The 17123-nt window shown below is 35.4% G+C and overlaps 1 protein-coding gene across 1 annotated transcript in view; it reads right to left on the bottom strand.

Moving 5' to 3' along the window:
• USP14 (ubiquitin specific peptidase 14) overlaps positions 1-15750 on the bottom strand; it is a 41351-nt gene extending 25601 nt beyond the window's left edge. The window contains exons 1-4 of the mRNA XM_034996086.1: positions 15589-15750; positions 13028-13060; positions 2446-2550; positions 1285-1388 (exon numbers count right to left, since the gene is read on the bottom strand). Of these exons, the coding sequence (XP_034851977.1) occupies positions 1285-1388; positions 2446-2550; positions 13028-13060; positions 15589-15750 (404 nt within the window). The remainder of the gene's footprint in view (positions 1-1284; positions 1389-2445; positions 2551-13027; positions 13061-15588) is intronic.
• Between the last annotated feature and the right edge of the window lie 1373 nt (positions 15751-17123).

The raw sequence follows: 17123 nt of genomic DNA, 5'->3' as shown, positions 1-17123 counted from the left end.
AAAATTAACTGAAAATGGATCAGAATAAAAATGGATCAGAGACCTAAATTTAAGAGCTAAAACTATACAGCTCTTAAAAAAATAGGAGTAAATATTTATGACCTAGGATTAGGTAATGGTGTTATACATAAAATACACACACACACACACACACACACAAGAGAAAAATTAAACTAATCAAAAAATAAAAACTTTTTTGTTACAAAACAACATCAAGTGAAGGCAACTCACAAAATGAAAGAAAATATTTATGAATTATCTATCTGAAAAAGGACTTGTATCCAGAATATATAAAGAACACTTATAACTGAATAATAAAAAGAGGAACCATTTAAAACACAGGCAAAGGATTTAAACATTTTTCCAAAGAAGATATACAAGCCAGTAAGCACATGAAAGGATGCTCAACATCACTAGTCATTATGTAAATGCAAATGACAACTACAATGAGAGACCATTTCACCCTTAGGATGACTATAATCAAAGACATACAATAACAATATTGGCATGGAGGTGGAGAAATTAGAACTCCCTTACAATGGTGGTGAGAACAGAAAATGGTGCCTAGCAGTTTGGCAGCTCCTCAAAATGCTGTTTAACATAGTTACTATATGGCCAAGCAAGCCACTCATAACGGAAAGAAATGAAACAACTGGTCTGCACAAAAACTTGTCCTTGAATGTTCACAGTAACGTTACTCAAAGGAGCTACAAAATGGAAACAAATCAAATGTTTATCAACAGATGAACAGATTAACAAAATGTAGTATGTCCATTAACACTGGAATATTATTCAGACATAAAAAGGAAAGAAGTACTGATACATACTACAACATGACTATACCCAGAAAATATTATGCTAAGTAAAAGAAACCAGTCACAAAGTCACCCACTGTATGATTCCATTTATATGAAATGTCCAGAATACGCAAATCTCTAAGACAGAAAGTAGATAAATGGTTGCTCGCTTCAGCAGCACATATACTAAAATTGGTTGCCTAGAGCTGGAGGTGGGAAGGGTAAAATGAGTGACTGCTTGTGAACATAAGGTTTCTTTCAGAGGGTAAGAAAAGAACCTAAAATTAGACTGTGGTGACAGTTGTACAACCTTTTGAATAAAGACCATTTAACTGAATACTTTAAATGGATGAATTGTACAATAAATGAGTATCTCAGTAAAGCTGCTAAAAAATTATATACACATTTATATACAAAACACTATTCATCCAAATGTGAGCCTCCCTTACCCACCAAAAGGACTCACAACATTTATCTCCTGTCTTACCTTTTAAGGGCATCTTTGAGTTCAGGCACAGAACGAATACACTGAACTGTAGCATTCATGTAACAAGTGTTGCCAAGGTTTGTCAATCCACATGGTAATTCCATCTGATAAGGACAAGGATTAACACATTTTTATAAAATGACATAGCATATAAAATCACTAAAGTTCACACTTTGAAGTATAATTTACCAACTCATACCAATTTATTCCAACTTTACCCAAAAGTAACAATGTTTTATACTCCTAACAGAAATGTTCACTTGCATTATGTTGAGAAACATTCTGTGTTTTAATTCCCTTCTCAAAAATAATAAGTGATCAATCAAATCAGTCTTGCCCCCCGCCTTTGAAGGGTTATCACTAGAATGGGGTACAAAGTATACATAGAAACACTTCAAAAAAAGAAAATAATACTATAAAAATGCTAGATGGTAAAAAAATAACATTTGACAAGTGTGTGTTGACCAGTTTTCTAAACCAATGTTGCAGTTAAAGATAAATTGTATGTATTTTCAGCAAAGTTTTAAGACTTTTAACATCCCAGCATTTAAACTACTTATCCTCTATAAGCCTCTTTTCCCATAAAATAATAGCACTATTAGCACTGCCCAATACTTATTAAAGACACTGACTGATTTTACACTGACAAGGACTCCTCAAAAGCCAATTTCAAAAATAAAACCTTTTACTTCTAAAACATACATATTGGGGAGCCTCAGGTCAGGCTCCACACTCAGTGTGGAGTCTGCTGGAAATTCTCCCTCTCCCTCTGTCCCCTCCCAACTCACGCATGTGCTCTCTCTAAATAAATAAAATCTTTAAAATAAACAAAAACATACATCTTGATATTGCCGATTAAATCTTCAAAACACTTACTTTAAAGATTTATTTATTTTAGGGAGAGAGTGTGTGCACTTGAGCGGAGGGAAGGGGCAAAGGGAGAGGGAGAGAATCTCAAGCAGACTCCTCTCAGAGGTGGAGCCCATCACAGGGCTTGATCCCACGACCCTGAGATCATGACCTGAGCCGAAATCAAGAGTCAGACACTTAACTGACTAAGCTACCCAGGTGCCCCAAATCTTTAAAACATTTAGATGCTACTTTCTGAAAGACATCTTGGTACCTGTAGCAATCAAATATATGAAACGTGGTATATCTTACCGCAGATGCTAACTGTTCTTCTGTCATGTCTTCTACAAAGACAGTTTTAGCTGAGGGTTCCTCAGGAAGAGCATCTGCTGACCCCATCATTAGTAGAGTCATTCCCTGTTTTAAAAAAAATTTAATTTCATAAAAATGCTCAAAAGTTGATAATGTTTACGTCTAATGAAAGAAGCCAGACACAGAATAATAAAACATATTGTATGCTTATATTTGCCAGAAAAGGTAAATATACAGAGACACAAAGTAGACTGGGGATTGCTAGGGCTAAAGGTGGGAAGAGGGAGTGACTTTAAACAGACACCTATTATTTTCCGGGGTGATGGAAATGTTCTAAAATTAGATTGTGGTGAAGGTTACACAATCTTGTCAATATACTAAAAATCACTAACAGTTAAAAAAAAAAAAGTACTGAGGTGGCTGCTCCAGGCCAGAGGTCACCTGCTTATACACAAAGGGGCACAAGGAAACTTTTCAGAATGGTGGATCTTCTGTATCTTGATTGTGTGGTGGTGGTTACGTGACTGTATTAAACTAACGAAATCCAAACTGTACACAAAAAATAGGTGAATTTTAATCCATATAAATTATACTTCAATGAAGCTAGGGGAAAAATAAATACTGTCACAAAGACAGCTGAGAATGCTACAATATTGGAGGGGAGGGAATTCTCGAAATGATCATTAACATTTAGTGGAATCACTTCTCCCCATAACAAACAAAACGCAGTGTTCTTTCTGTGAATGTCTATTGTATAACTGTAACAATTATTTACAAATGAATAGAATTATTTTAAGAGCACCAAACCCTCCATTATTGGAAAACATCACATCAAACACATAAATTAGCTCAAAATATCCAATTTTATAATTCTACATTATTAACCTAAGGGAATATTCATATTCAACACATATGTAACATTCCATACAACAGAACAACAATGAAGAAGACACTGTCCCCTAAATCACATAATCCTGAAATGTTAACAATATCTTACTCTGGAAGACATAAACACGGAACACAAAGAAAAGAGTAGGGAGGTTTAAAAAAAAGAGCCAGAAGTGGAGATTTAAGAAGAAAAAAGTAAGAGAAGATAAAAATTTCCAGATGAGGATTAAAATTAGAAAATAAGGTTGGGGCGCCCAGCTGGCTTAGTCAGTAGAGCATGGACTCTTGAGCTCAGGATTTTAAGTCTGAGCCCCATGTTGGGTGTAGAGATTACTTAAAAATAAAATCTGGGAAAAAAATTTTTTTAGAAGAAAATAAGGATAACAAACTCAGTCCTGAGAGCACCTATGCTGAAATCCAATAACCTTTATTCTATCACCTGTTATTTTTACTTAAACTTTCTGTGAGATAATAGCACAGGAATACTAAACCATCACTGAAGAATCTTATTCCAAAGACTACTCTCTCAGGAAAACCAAATATTTAAACAACGTACTAGCAAATAGTCTGTTAGAAATATGATAGAAAAGAAAGAATATCAGTAAATATCTAAGAGTAAACATAACAAAATATGTAATACTTTAATAAGAAAACTATAAAGCTTTACTTAGGAATACAAAAAACACCTAAATAATAAATTGAAAAGTTATGAACAGTTTCTAGACAGGAAAAATTACTGTAAAGATGTGATTCCAAATTAATAAATTTAATTCTTTTTTGAAACTTTACAAAATGATTCATTCATGTACCAAGTTTATACCCATAACAGCTAAGAAATTTCTAAAAAAGAATAAAGACTAAAACAATGCCATTTAAGGTAAGAAAATAGATTATACAATGAAGAATGTTGAGAAAAACTGGATAATTTAGGAAAAAAATATCATCAGTTCTCCACCCCATGGTATGCCCTACCCAAAATAAATTACAAATTAAAGACTTAAAAAATAAAACAAAGGGCGCCTGGGTGACTCAATGGGTTAAGCGTCTGACTCTTGGTTTCAGCTCAGGTCATGATCTCATGGGTGGGGAGGTCAAGCCCCACAACATGGGCTCCACACTCAGCCAGGAGTCTGCTTGAAGATTCTCTCCCTCTGCCCCTCCTCCAACTTGCACACATGTGCTCACGCTCTCTCTAAAATAAAGTCCTTTAAAATAAATAAGTAAAACATACAATTACCAAAACATGTAAGTGAATAAAAAAAAAAAATCTTGCTTTGCTGGAATATTTTCTAAAATTGACATAAAAGATGAAAGGACTAATGTTATCACATATACCTTGAAAACGTCTGTAAAACATTACCAGTCAAAATTTAAAAGGAAAAAACGGAAAAAAGGTTACACTATGTAGAAGCACGTAAAAAAAAAACAGTAATGCGAACACAACAGAAAACTGGACAAAAGATATAAACAGTAAACAAAAAGGCTTAAAATAAAGCTACCATAAGAAGCTAGAAAAAGTATACATTAAAACCAAAGTAAATGAAATAAAGCAAAGAGGTGAAATCAGTAAAATAATAAATGAACAAGCAAAAGTTGATTCTTTTGGGGGGGGGGGTAAATCAATGAAATTGACAAACCTCTGGGTAGATAATGAAGAAAGTGAGAGAGAAACCACAATTTGCCAATACCGGGGGGGAGGGGGGAAATGAAAACAGCACTAGAGACTCCAGAATTAAAGAATAAGAGTGTATTATGCCAATCAAGTTGATAAGACTGTAAATTAAAAGGACAATCCTTAAAAGATGCTAATTACCAAAACAGGTATCAAAGAAAATATAACATCTGAATAATCCTACATTTATTAAATACACTAAATTCCTAAATGAAAGTCTTCCCACAAAGAAAGCTCCAAGCTTCACTGGAGAATTCTATGAACCATTTAAAGAAAATCTCTTTCAGAAAAGAGGAGGTGGGGATATCCCCTAACTCACTGTATATGGCCAGGATTACACTGATAGCAAAAGCAGACAAAGACTAGTCAAGAAGACTATAAGCCAGTAATTCTCACAAAAAGAAATACAAAAATCCTTCACAAAATACCACCAAATAGAATCCAGCAATATATAAAAAGGAAAATACATAATGACTAAGTGGGGTTTATCCCAAGAATGAAAGGTTGGTTTACTATTCAAAAGAGTCGATGTATTTTACATTAACAGATTAAAGGATAAAAAATGATCTTTGCAATAGATATGGAAAAAGTATTTGAAAAATTCAACTCCCATTCATGAATAAAAACTCTCAGCAAACTACAAATAGAGAACTTCCTCAAACTAATGGTGAACATTTGTAAAACAACTCCAACCAAAACTAGAGACTTTTCTCCTAAGATCAGCAAAAATCCCACTGTCAACCAATTCTACTCAATATTGTGCTGAACATCCTAGCCAGTGCAATAAAGGAAAAAGAGAAATAAAAGGCATGGAGACTGAATAAGAAAAAAAAAAAAAAATTTCATATTTGCAACATGATTGTATCCTATCTACATTATCCTAAACACTAATATGTAAAAATCAGCAAAATCACAGGATACAAGATCAATATACAATAATTAATTCTACTTCTACATGTTAGCAACAAACAACTGGAAAATGACATTTAAAAAATACCATTTATGACAGCATCAAATACCATGAAATACTTAATGACATTTTATTTTATTTTTTTTAAAGATTTTATTCATTTATTTGACAGAGAGAGACACAGCGAGAGAGTGAACATTTTAAAAAAAACATGTGTACGATCCTGTATTGAAAATAAAAGGGGTGCCTGGGTTGCTCAGTCGATTAAGCATCCAACTCTTGGTTTCAGCTCAGGTCATGATCTCATGGATCATGGGTCGTGAGATCAAACCCCTTGGGCTCCATGCTCAGCAGGGAGTCTGCTTGAAGATTCTTTCCCTTTGCCCCTCCCCTGACGCGCACAGTGCGCACACATGTTCGCTCTCTCTCAAATAAATAAATCTTGAAGAGAAAAGGGGGAAGGGGGAAAGGCAAAGGAAATTAAAGAAAATAGGGACCCTAGGTGGTTCAGTCAATTAAACATCTGCCTTTGGCTCAGGTCATGATCCCAGGGTCCTGGGATCAAGCCCTGCATCGGGATCCCTGCTTGGCAGGGAGTCTGCTTCTCCCTCCCCCCTGCCCCCCACTCATGTACACACACTCTGTCTCTCAAGTAAAATCTTTAAAAAAAAAAAAAAGAAAAAAAATACAGAACACTGCTGTGAGAAATTTTTTTTAGAAGACTCAATATTAAGATGTCTCAATTTGGGGGTCCGGGATGGCTCAGTTAGGTGTCCAACTCTTGATTTTGGCTCAGGTCATAATCTCAGGCTTGTGAGATCAAGCCCCACATCAGGCTCCATGCTGGGCGTGGAGCTTGCTTAAGATTCTCTCTCCCTCTCCTGCTGCTATTGCCGCTGCCCCTCCCCCCGCTCAGGCACACAAGCTCGCTCTCAAAAAAATGTTTAAAATTTTTTTAAAAGACATTCCAATTTGATATATAGTACCAATGTAATTCCAATCAAAATCCCAGCAGACTCTTGTAGAAAATAAGCTGAGTCTAAAATGTACAAAGGACATGCAAAGATCTTAGAATAGACAATAGTTTTGAAAAAGAAGAACAATCGGACTCCTACTACTTGATTTCAAGTCTTGAATAATCAAGACAGTGGGAGTGGGTATTGGTGTAAAGGTACATATACAAATCAACAGAAGAACAGAATCCAGAAACAAACTTACATGTGCTCATACAACTGACCACTCATATGAAAAAAAAATAAACTTCAACCATTACTTAACAACAAACACAAGAGTCTGCTCAAAACAGATAATATACCTAAGTATAAAAGCTAAAACTTATCAGTTTTAGAAAACAGAAGTCTCACACACAAACACCCACCACACCCACGCCACACCCACCACACCCACCACACACACCGCGCACACACACACCACACCCACACCACACCCGCCATACACACACACCACATACCACACGCCACACACGCCACACACACCCACACACACACGCCACACACACCACACCCACACCCACGCCACACACACCACACCCACGCAACACACACCACATCCACACCCATGCAACACCCACACCCACGCAACACACACCACACCCACACCCACGCACCACACACACAACACACACCACACACACCACACACACCACACACACCACACACCACACACACACAATTAAAAGGGACCAAAATTCTACAATGGGCAAAACTACTCAACATCTGTAATTGTAGTCTCAAAAAAGAGGAGAGAGAAGGGCACACAGAAAAAAAACTTAAAATAGCTGAAACTTTTCCATATTTAGTAAAAACTATAAACCCACAAATCCAAGAAGCTCAAACAGAATAAACGTAAGAAAACCTCTCCAAAACATGTAGTTAAATTGCTGAAAAGCAACTGTGAGAAAAATCTCAAAAGCATCAGGAGGAACAAAACACATTATATGCAAAGGAACAAAGAATGACCACACTATGCAGATCAGAAGACATTTTTCATTTACTCAAAGAAAAAGTGTTAATCTTGAATTCTATACCTATCAAAAATGTCTTTCATAAATAAAGGTGAGGGGTGCCTGCGTGGCTCAGTCATTAAGCGTCTGCCTTCAGCTCAGGTCGTGATCCTAGGGTCCTGGGATCGAGCCCCGCATCGGGCTCCCTGCTCAGCAGGAAGCCTGCTTCTCCCTCTCCCGCTCCCCCTGCTTGTGTTCCCTCTCTCGCTGTGTCTCTCTCTGTCAAATGACTAAATAAAATCTTTAAAAAACAAAACAAAACAAAAAAACAAAAATAAAGCTGAAATAAAGAGCTTTTCAGAAAAACAAAAGCAAAGAAAATCCATAGATATGCTCTGCAAGAAATGTGTAAGTTCTTGAGACAGAAGAAAAGGATATCTGACGGAAATTTCTATTTGGATTCAAAGGAAGAATGCCAAAAATGGTAAATATGAGTTTTAAACATTTTTAATCTCTTTAAATGATAATTGACTATTTAAAGCAAAAATAGGAATGAAGTATAAGATTTCTAACATGTGGAAGTAAACTGTACGACAACAATAGCACCAAGGACCAAGGAAATGGAAGTATACTATTTTAAGAATCTCATACTATACCTGAAGTCATTGGTTATTTAAGGCAGAGGATGACAAATTAAAGATATAGAATATAAATCCTAGAGCAGCAGTTCATCATCTTAGCACCCTTTATACCAAGAGTCAGCAAACTTCCTATTAAGGACCATATAATAAATATTTTAGGCTTTCTGGGCCATAAAAAAGGGTCAATAAATCTCAGACGACCAAAATAACATTGGTATGTTATGGGACTACAACAGAATCAAATTAGAAATATGTAACACAAATATATTAGAAAAAGACACAAATAATTGGAGATTAAACAACATAGTTCTAAACAATCCATGGGTCAAAACAAAACAAAACACCCACAACATAAATAAGAAAATATTTAACTGAATAAAAACATAGCACATCTAAAGTTGTATCTACAACTACAAGTGATTAAAGAGAATTTTAAGCGCCTAAATAAGGAAAGAGGTTATTAAAAAAAAAAACAAACAATGATTTAAGCACACACCTTAAAAAGAAAATGAAGCAATTTTAAACCCAAGGTAGAAAAAAAAGGAAATAGAGTAGTTATCAGTAAAGTAGAAAACGGATCGAGTCCCACATTGGGCTCCCTGCTCAGCGGGGAGTCTGCCTCTCCCTCTCCCACCGCCTGCCGCTCCTCCTGCTTGTGCTCTCAAATAAATAAATAGATAGATAGATAGACAGATAGATAGGTAGATAGATAGGTAGATAAATATAGATAAATAGATAGATAAAGAGATAAATAAATAAATGGGGCAATATGTCCCCAAATAAAAATATCAATACCCCTCATGAACATATATAAATATCTTTTTTAAAAAATGAGAAAATTAAATCCAGCAATACATAAATGAGATAAATACATCATGACTCAATGGGTTTGTCCCAGGTGTCAAAGTGTTTGTGAACCCCTATTGGTCTCTGAAATTCTTTCACAGGGCCAGCAAGATCAAAACTATTTTCATAATACTAATGGTGGAAAATCACTTGAGGCTAAAAATTTTAATAGTTTAGCACATATCAAAGTAATGATATCAAATAAATTGGTTAAAATGATTAATTTTATTAAATCTCAACCTCTGAATACATTTCTTTGTGATATTCTGTGTTATGAAATGGGAAGTACCCATTCAAAAAAGACTTAGTTGTCCTGGCAACCAAGATCTCCTTCAGTAGGTGAATAAAACTGTGGTACATTCAGAAAATGGACTATATTCAGCACTAAAAAGAACTGGACTATCAAAGCCATGAAGAGACATGGAGGAAACTTAAATGCATATTACTAAGTGAAAGAAGTCAATCTGAAAAGGGCACATACTGTAGGATTCCAACTACATGACATTCTGGAAAAAGGCAAAACAATGGAGACAGTAAAAATATCAATGGTTGTCAGGGGGTTGAAGGGATGAACAGGCAGAGCACACAGAATTTGGGGGGTAATAAAACTACTCTGTATGATACTATAGTGGTAAATACATGTAATCATACATTTGTCCAAACCCACAGAATATACAACACCAAGAGTGAATCCTAATGTAAACCACGGACTTTGGGCAACAATGATGTGTCAATGTAAGTTCATCAATTATAACAAATGTGGGACACCTGGGTGGCTCAGTCAGTTAAGCTTCTGCCTTCGGCTCAGGTCATGATCCCAGGATCCTGGGATCAAGTCCCACATCGGGCTCCTTGCTCAGCAGGGAGCCTGCTTCTCCCTATGCCTGCCGCTCCCCCTGCTTGTGAGCTCGCGTGCACACACTCTCTCTGACAAACTCTTTAAAAGAAAAATTATAACAAATGTGCCATCCTGGTAGGGGATGTTGGTAATGGAGGAGGCTCTGCATGTGTGGGGAAGAGGATATATGTGAAAGCTCTGTTTCTTCCACTCACTTTTTGCTATGAACCTAAAACTGTTCTAAAAAATAAAGTCTATTAAAAATATATCAGTGGGGGGCGCCTGAGTGGCTCAGTTGGTTGGGCGGCTGCCTTCGGCTCAGGTCATGATCCTGGAGTCCCGGGATCGAGTCCCGCATCGGGCTCCCTGCTCAGCAGGGAGTCTGCTTCTCCCTCTGACCCTCCTCCCTCTCATGCTCTCTGTCTCTCATTCTCTCTGTCTCAAATAAATAAATAAAATCTTTAAAAAATATATATATATATCAGTGGGGCGCTGGGGTAGCTCTGTCGGTTAAGCATCTAGCTCTTGATGTCTGACTCGATTTTGGCTCAGGTCATGATCTCAGGACTGTGAGATGGAGACCTGTGTCAGGCTCCTGCTGAGCACAGAGCCTGCTTAAGATTCTCTCACTCGCTCTGCCCCTACCACCTCCCTCTCTCTAAAAAAAAAATCAGTCAATAAAATATATATGAAAATAATCAAGAAATAACACATCTGCATACCAAATATGATCATTTTCTTCAGGATAAGCTTGTGTAAATGTCTGAGTTGCAAACTGGACTAGTTGCTTTTTCAATGGAATATCATTTTTACTTAAAACTACAAATTATGCGTTTTTATAATCAAGTATTTAGCCAACATTTTCTCAAAAATAAATGAAGTGAGCTTGCTGCCTTAGGAAAAACAACTGACTACATATAGTTGCCAATGACAAAATTAGAGCTTTGAGAGAAAATTAGAATTTTATATCCATCACTATGTACTTGGCACCTTTCCTGTTACAGACAAATAGATTTTTATGCACAAAAGGTCACTGATGTGGTTTCTACCACAAACTAACCAATGATAAGCTATTACATGTTGAGTTTGGATGTACTATGAAAGAAAAATGTTCACAATTTTATCCGAAAAGATAACCTCCCTTTTCCAACTGTGAGGCCAGATCTCTTATATATACCTCAACTAAAACAACATATCACAACAGACTGAATGCAAAAGCAAATATGAGAATTCAGGTATCTCTATTAAGCTAGATTTTCAAGAGATTTGCAAAAATATAGAACATTGCCATCCTTTCACGATATTTTTGGGAAAACATTTCAAAATATTAAAATTAACATGTAATGGGTTTGTCATTGTTATTTCTAAATAAATAGGTTTTTTAACTTCAGTTTTAATTTCTAATATGGTAAATGTCAATAGATACAACTAATATATACGAAACCCTTTGGGGTTTAAAAACAGTAATTTTTAAGAGTTTAAATGGGGCTGCAAAAACCAAAAAATTTGAGAGTTGCACATCCCAGCAATGTACCATTTAACAATTAAAAAATCAATGAGGGGCGCCTGGGTGGCTCAGTCAGTTAAGCGTCTGCCTTTGGCTCAGGTCATGATCTCAGGGTCCTAGGATCAAGCCCATCGGGCTCCCTGCTTAGTGGGGAGTCTGCTTCTCCCTCTCCCTCTGCTCCTCCCCCCCTTGCTCATGCACTCACACTCTGTCTCTCAAATAATCTTTAAAAAAATAAAAATAAAAATAAATGAAATTAACTAGATTATCAGAATGAAGTAGGAAAATCATATGATCTTTTTAATAACTTAACAAAATTCAACAGCCATTCCTAATTTAAAAGGTCTTAGAGTGAACGAGCTAGGATAAAACAAAGATAAAGATGCCCATTCTCACCACTTTCTATTCAACACTGTATTATTAAAAATAATATAGCCCAAGGAAACAAGGCAATAAAAAGAAATAAAACTCATAAAATTGGAAAGAAAGAAGTAAAAATACCTCTATTTGCAGATAACATGCTCATGTACATAAAAAGAAAACCCCAGTGGAATCTAGAAAATAACTAATGAAACTATTAAGTGAATTTAGCAAGGTTACAGGATGAAAAGGAACTGTATTTTTATAATCTACCCATGAACACCAGAAAACAAAATTTTTTAAAATACTGTTTAACAGCCACGAAACCTTAAGTTCAGAGACTCATATCTTGGCCTACTGCAGCTAAGCCCTTTTCCTTCACATGATAAAGTCATTTCCACATTAATTTTTTTGTTAAAAAACCATGAAAATCCTACACTAAGAAGCTACAAAACTCAGTTTAAGAGAATATAAAGACCTAAACAGAGTACATCATTTTAAGGATTTTAATACTCAATACTGTTAAAATGCCCATTTTCCCCAAACTGAACAAAGAACCAATACAATCTCAAAATTCCAAGAGTCCACTTGTAAAAATTGACAGACTTATTCTAAAATTATAAGGAAATGCAAAGAAGTTAAAACAGCTAAGATATTCTTGCAGGAGTTGGAGAACTTACACTATCTCATTTCAAGACTTACTATAAAGCTTTAATCACTAAGACCAGGTGTACTAGCATAAGTTATAATCAAATGTATCAATGAAACAGGAGTCCAAAAGTAAACCTACAACGGATTTTCAAAAAAGATTCCAAGACAAGTCAATGGGAAAAGGAGAGTATTTTCAATAGATAGTGCTGGAACAACTGGATATATATACGGAAAAAAGGCATTTGGAATGCATTTCTAATAATTAAGAAACTGAATTATATTAAGTGCTTTTATGATAATACTTACATTTTTTATTTTGATGTTTCCCCAATCATCATCCTGTTTTAAAAACAAATGAAAAACATTTAACCACTCCTGTATACTCTGAACATACTCTAATAATCAATGAATTTAAGCTACTCCAAAATAGAATAAATTTTTTGTTTGCAATTTTACTTAAAATTACTATAATCAAAAGTATTTTTTTAAAAATGCAGTCTTAAAGTCAGTAAGTCTTACAGTTGCTTAAACTACAAAAGACACAATCTAAAAGACAATAAACCTAACCGTACCAAAGGACTACAAAACACTTAATGACAGATACTAATTTTTTTGCATGTGTGTTACATGTATGGAACCAGCAAAACTAATAATTAGCTTATGTGACAGGAATGAAGAGTAACTTATGAAATAAGGTCTACATAATTAGAATGATTATATAATTTACTATCCAAAGCAGGAGATTCTTTTTTTTTTTTTTTTTTTTTTTTAATTTGACAGAGACAGACACCGCAAGAGAGGGAACACAAGCAGGGGAGTGGGAGAGGGAGAAGCAGGCTTCCTATGGAGCAGGGAGCCCGATGCAGGGCTCAATCCCAGCACCTTGGGATCATGACCTGAGCCGAAGGCAGACGCTTAACAACTGAGCCACACAGGTGCCCCCAAAGCAGGAGATTCTTGAAAATGAAAGTGCTATTAAAAATTATACCAGGACCGGATGCCTGGGTGGCTCAGTCATTAAGCATCTGCCTTCGGCTCAGGTCATGGTCCCAGGGTCCTGGGATCGAGTCCCACATCAGGCTCCCTGCTCAGCGGGAAGCCTGCTTCTCCCTCTCCCACTCCCCTGCTTGTGTTCCCTCTCTCGCTGTCTCTGTCAAATAAATAAAATCTTTAAAAAAAAATTTTTTTTTTTTAAATTATACCAGGACTACCAGAAGCAAACTAACCCTTCATAACATTTGCTGTGTCCACAAATGTTTTTAAAGTCCTAAATTTCATATCTATGAAGTAATTACTTTCACTTCAATATATTCAGTTAAAACAATTTTTTTTTAATGCCATGACTGGCCCCCAGATATCTTGGCCTACTGCAGCTAAGCCCTTTCCCTTCACAGGATAAAGTCATTTCCACATTACTTCTTTCTTACACAAGATGCCAGGCATGCAATATGCTTTTCCATTTGGTGGTGCCACTAATTATCTCTTTGGACATCCTGCTTCAAAGTGCAACAGTAACTTCCTAAATGTCCTTCTCAGTTTAAGGGCCATTTCTATTAATCATAAGGAATGACAACTATATATGCTCCCTCAGATCACTTATCTGAGGTCACACTAAGCTGAAAAATGAACCGAGATCTGCTTGACTTGTAAATCACATGCTCTTCTGGTACCTTACTATATGTTACTTAAATCTCTCTGAAGCTAAGTTTTCTCATTTATGAAATTATAAAATACATTTACGCTCATTTTTAAAAAACAAAGAGTTGAGAATTAAAATAAAAGCCTGGCACAGAAAATTATTCAATAAGTGATAGCTATTAGTAGTCAGTTTCATTTACATACCATGTCTCTGTAATTCTCCACAGTACATCACCACCATATACAGCTCATCACAAATTCAATTATCAAGTTCACTAATGACTAAAAAGCTCATACTGCAACTTGAAGGGGAAACAATGTTTTCTTCACTAACATCAATTTTACTGCCCAGCTGACAGGGGCAACCAAGCCGTATCTCTAAAGTTAACTACAGCTCTGTGGCATTTCACACCAAACTCCTGAGGGTAATATTTTTTTAAAACTATACTTCCATAGTTTTACAAACAATAATACTTGCATCTTTTCGTGGCCCGTCACCAATGATGCCAGTAAGTTTATAGACTCCTAACTGTAGTCAATATGACCATTCCAAGGAAACTAAAGGAAAAATTATGTTCTCCTTTTAAACACAAATTTTTTTCTCCCACCTCCAAACAGGTTTTACGCAGTGATTACACCCTAAGTGATAGGAGCCCTTTTTTAATGGGTAGAATATGTAACAGGCCAAAAGAAAAAATTAACAATTTTCCAGTATTCCAGAAGTGGGGCTTTGGTAAAGATGTTGAAATATTTTGAATTTCAACATTTGAATACACATAAAAAAATACCTTCTGTGGTCATTTTTTTTTTTCTACCATTTTGTTCCATATTTTTAACAGAGATAAAATTCTCTCCACCCCTATAACAGAAAACTACTAAGAATATATAGATTTTTATAGTAATCTAAACAAAATAAAATACTTTTAACACACCCTCACAGAGAAAAAAATCCAACCGAGATAAATGGAAAGTTCCTCACTCCCCTGACTCCTAGGAGTAGTCACTGATACAATGCATTTTAAAATAAAAATTTTAATGATGCTTTTATAATACAGTGTTTTGAAATGGCTACAATGTTCCTTCCTACCCTAACATGAATAAGACAGTTTTAAATTCATATAGACTATATACTCTCACCAAATAAAAAAACCCTCAAGTGCTACATTTTCTGGTGTTTGTTTCCACTAATTATATAATAGTATAGAATGAAAATCTGGACTAAATTTTACCTTCAATGTTCCTCCTTTCACCATAACTTTCTGTCTGGCCGGCTGGACTCCAGTCAATGCAAAAAGCTGAGCCTTGAACACCATTGGAGGTTCATCAGTGTTCAATTCTACACCTTCAAATTTCTCCTTTCCCCATTTCACGGTAACTGCAAACAAAACCATAATTTATTTTTTTCATTTATAAAACAAAAGGACTTCAGATTTAGAAGATCCCTAGAGGACCCATTAGTTTGGCTTTCAAGCACTAGCCTACGCCATTCCTCTTTATATGCTCATAATGTCTACCTAATCAGGAGTGACTTGAATGTAGTAGGTCCTGAATAAAATTTAATTGAATCCAATCCAACTTCTCATTTGATAAACGGAGTCTTAAGAGAAGATGATTGATTTACTAGTCACAAAACTAGTTGGTAAATATTCAAGCCTTCTGAATCCTACTCTTAACAATCTCAGAAAAATATGATCACTCTGAAATACTTTCCAGAATAAGGTTCAGACTTCAAAATGTGTTTAACAATTATTAAAATCAGTACATACTGCTGGAATAGAAAGAGTAAAGTTAAAAAGATAATTAAAAAATAAAAAAATTTTTGGAAAAATAAAGCATATTTAAAACAGTTTAAGGAATACTGAATTATACTGAATTATAAGAAGAAAGGTTCAATGGGAGAATTGAAAGGTGTGGTTCCTAAGCAAGAGGTGGTTAAATATTAAGAATCCAAAGATACAACTAAATCATTAAAAAATACAGAACTCCTACTTTAGTCATTTGGATGGCTATTAAAAAAAGACGACGACGAAGAAGAAAATACCAAGTGCTGGTGAGGATGTAGAAAACCTAGAACCCTCGAGCATTCCTGATGGGAATATAAAACAGTACAGCCACTGCAGAAGAAAGTATGGTGGTTCCTCAAAAAATTAAACTTATCATATGATCCAGCAATTCCTAAGTATATACTCAAAAGCGTGAAGCAGGGAATCAAACTGCTATTTGTATACCCTTGTTCATAGTGCATTATTCACAAAAGCCTCAAAGATGTGAGTGACCCAAGTGTCCATCAACAGATAAACGGATAAACAAAATGTGGTACAGACATAAAATGGACATTATTCAGCCTTAAAAAGTAATGAAATTCTTATACATGCTATACAACATGGATGAACTTTGGAGACATTATGCTAAACAAAATAAGCCAGATGAAAAAAGTCAAACATTATGATTTCCCTTATGTGAGGTACCTACAGTAGTCAAACTCATAGAGACAGAAAGTAGAATGGTGGCTGCCAGGAGGCTGGGAGGAAGAGGAAACAGAGAGTTACTGTTCAATGGGTACAGAGTTTCAGTGTAGGAACATGAAAAAGTTCCGAAGGTGGATGGTGAGGATGGTCGCACAACAATATGAATGTACTTATCGCCAAAAATGTACACTTAAAAATGGTTAAAACAGTATTTTTTGTTACATATATTTTACCATATAATAAAAAAATTTCAATTGGCCTCATGAAATAGCTAACTTTTGAAATACATAAAAATA

This window comes from Mirounga leonina, unplaced genomic scaffold (genome assembly GCF_011800145.1).
Source record: "Mirounga leonina isolate KUSES-001 unplaced genomic scaffold, KU_Mleo_1.0 Mir_93, whole genome shotgun sequence".
Lineage (NCBI taxonomy): Eukaryota > Metazoa > Chordata > Mammalia > Carnivora > Phocidae > Mirounga > Mirounga leonina.
This window is presented reverse-complemented; position numbering and strand designations above follow the sequence as displayed.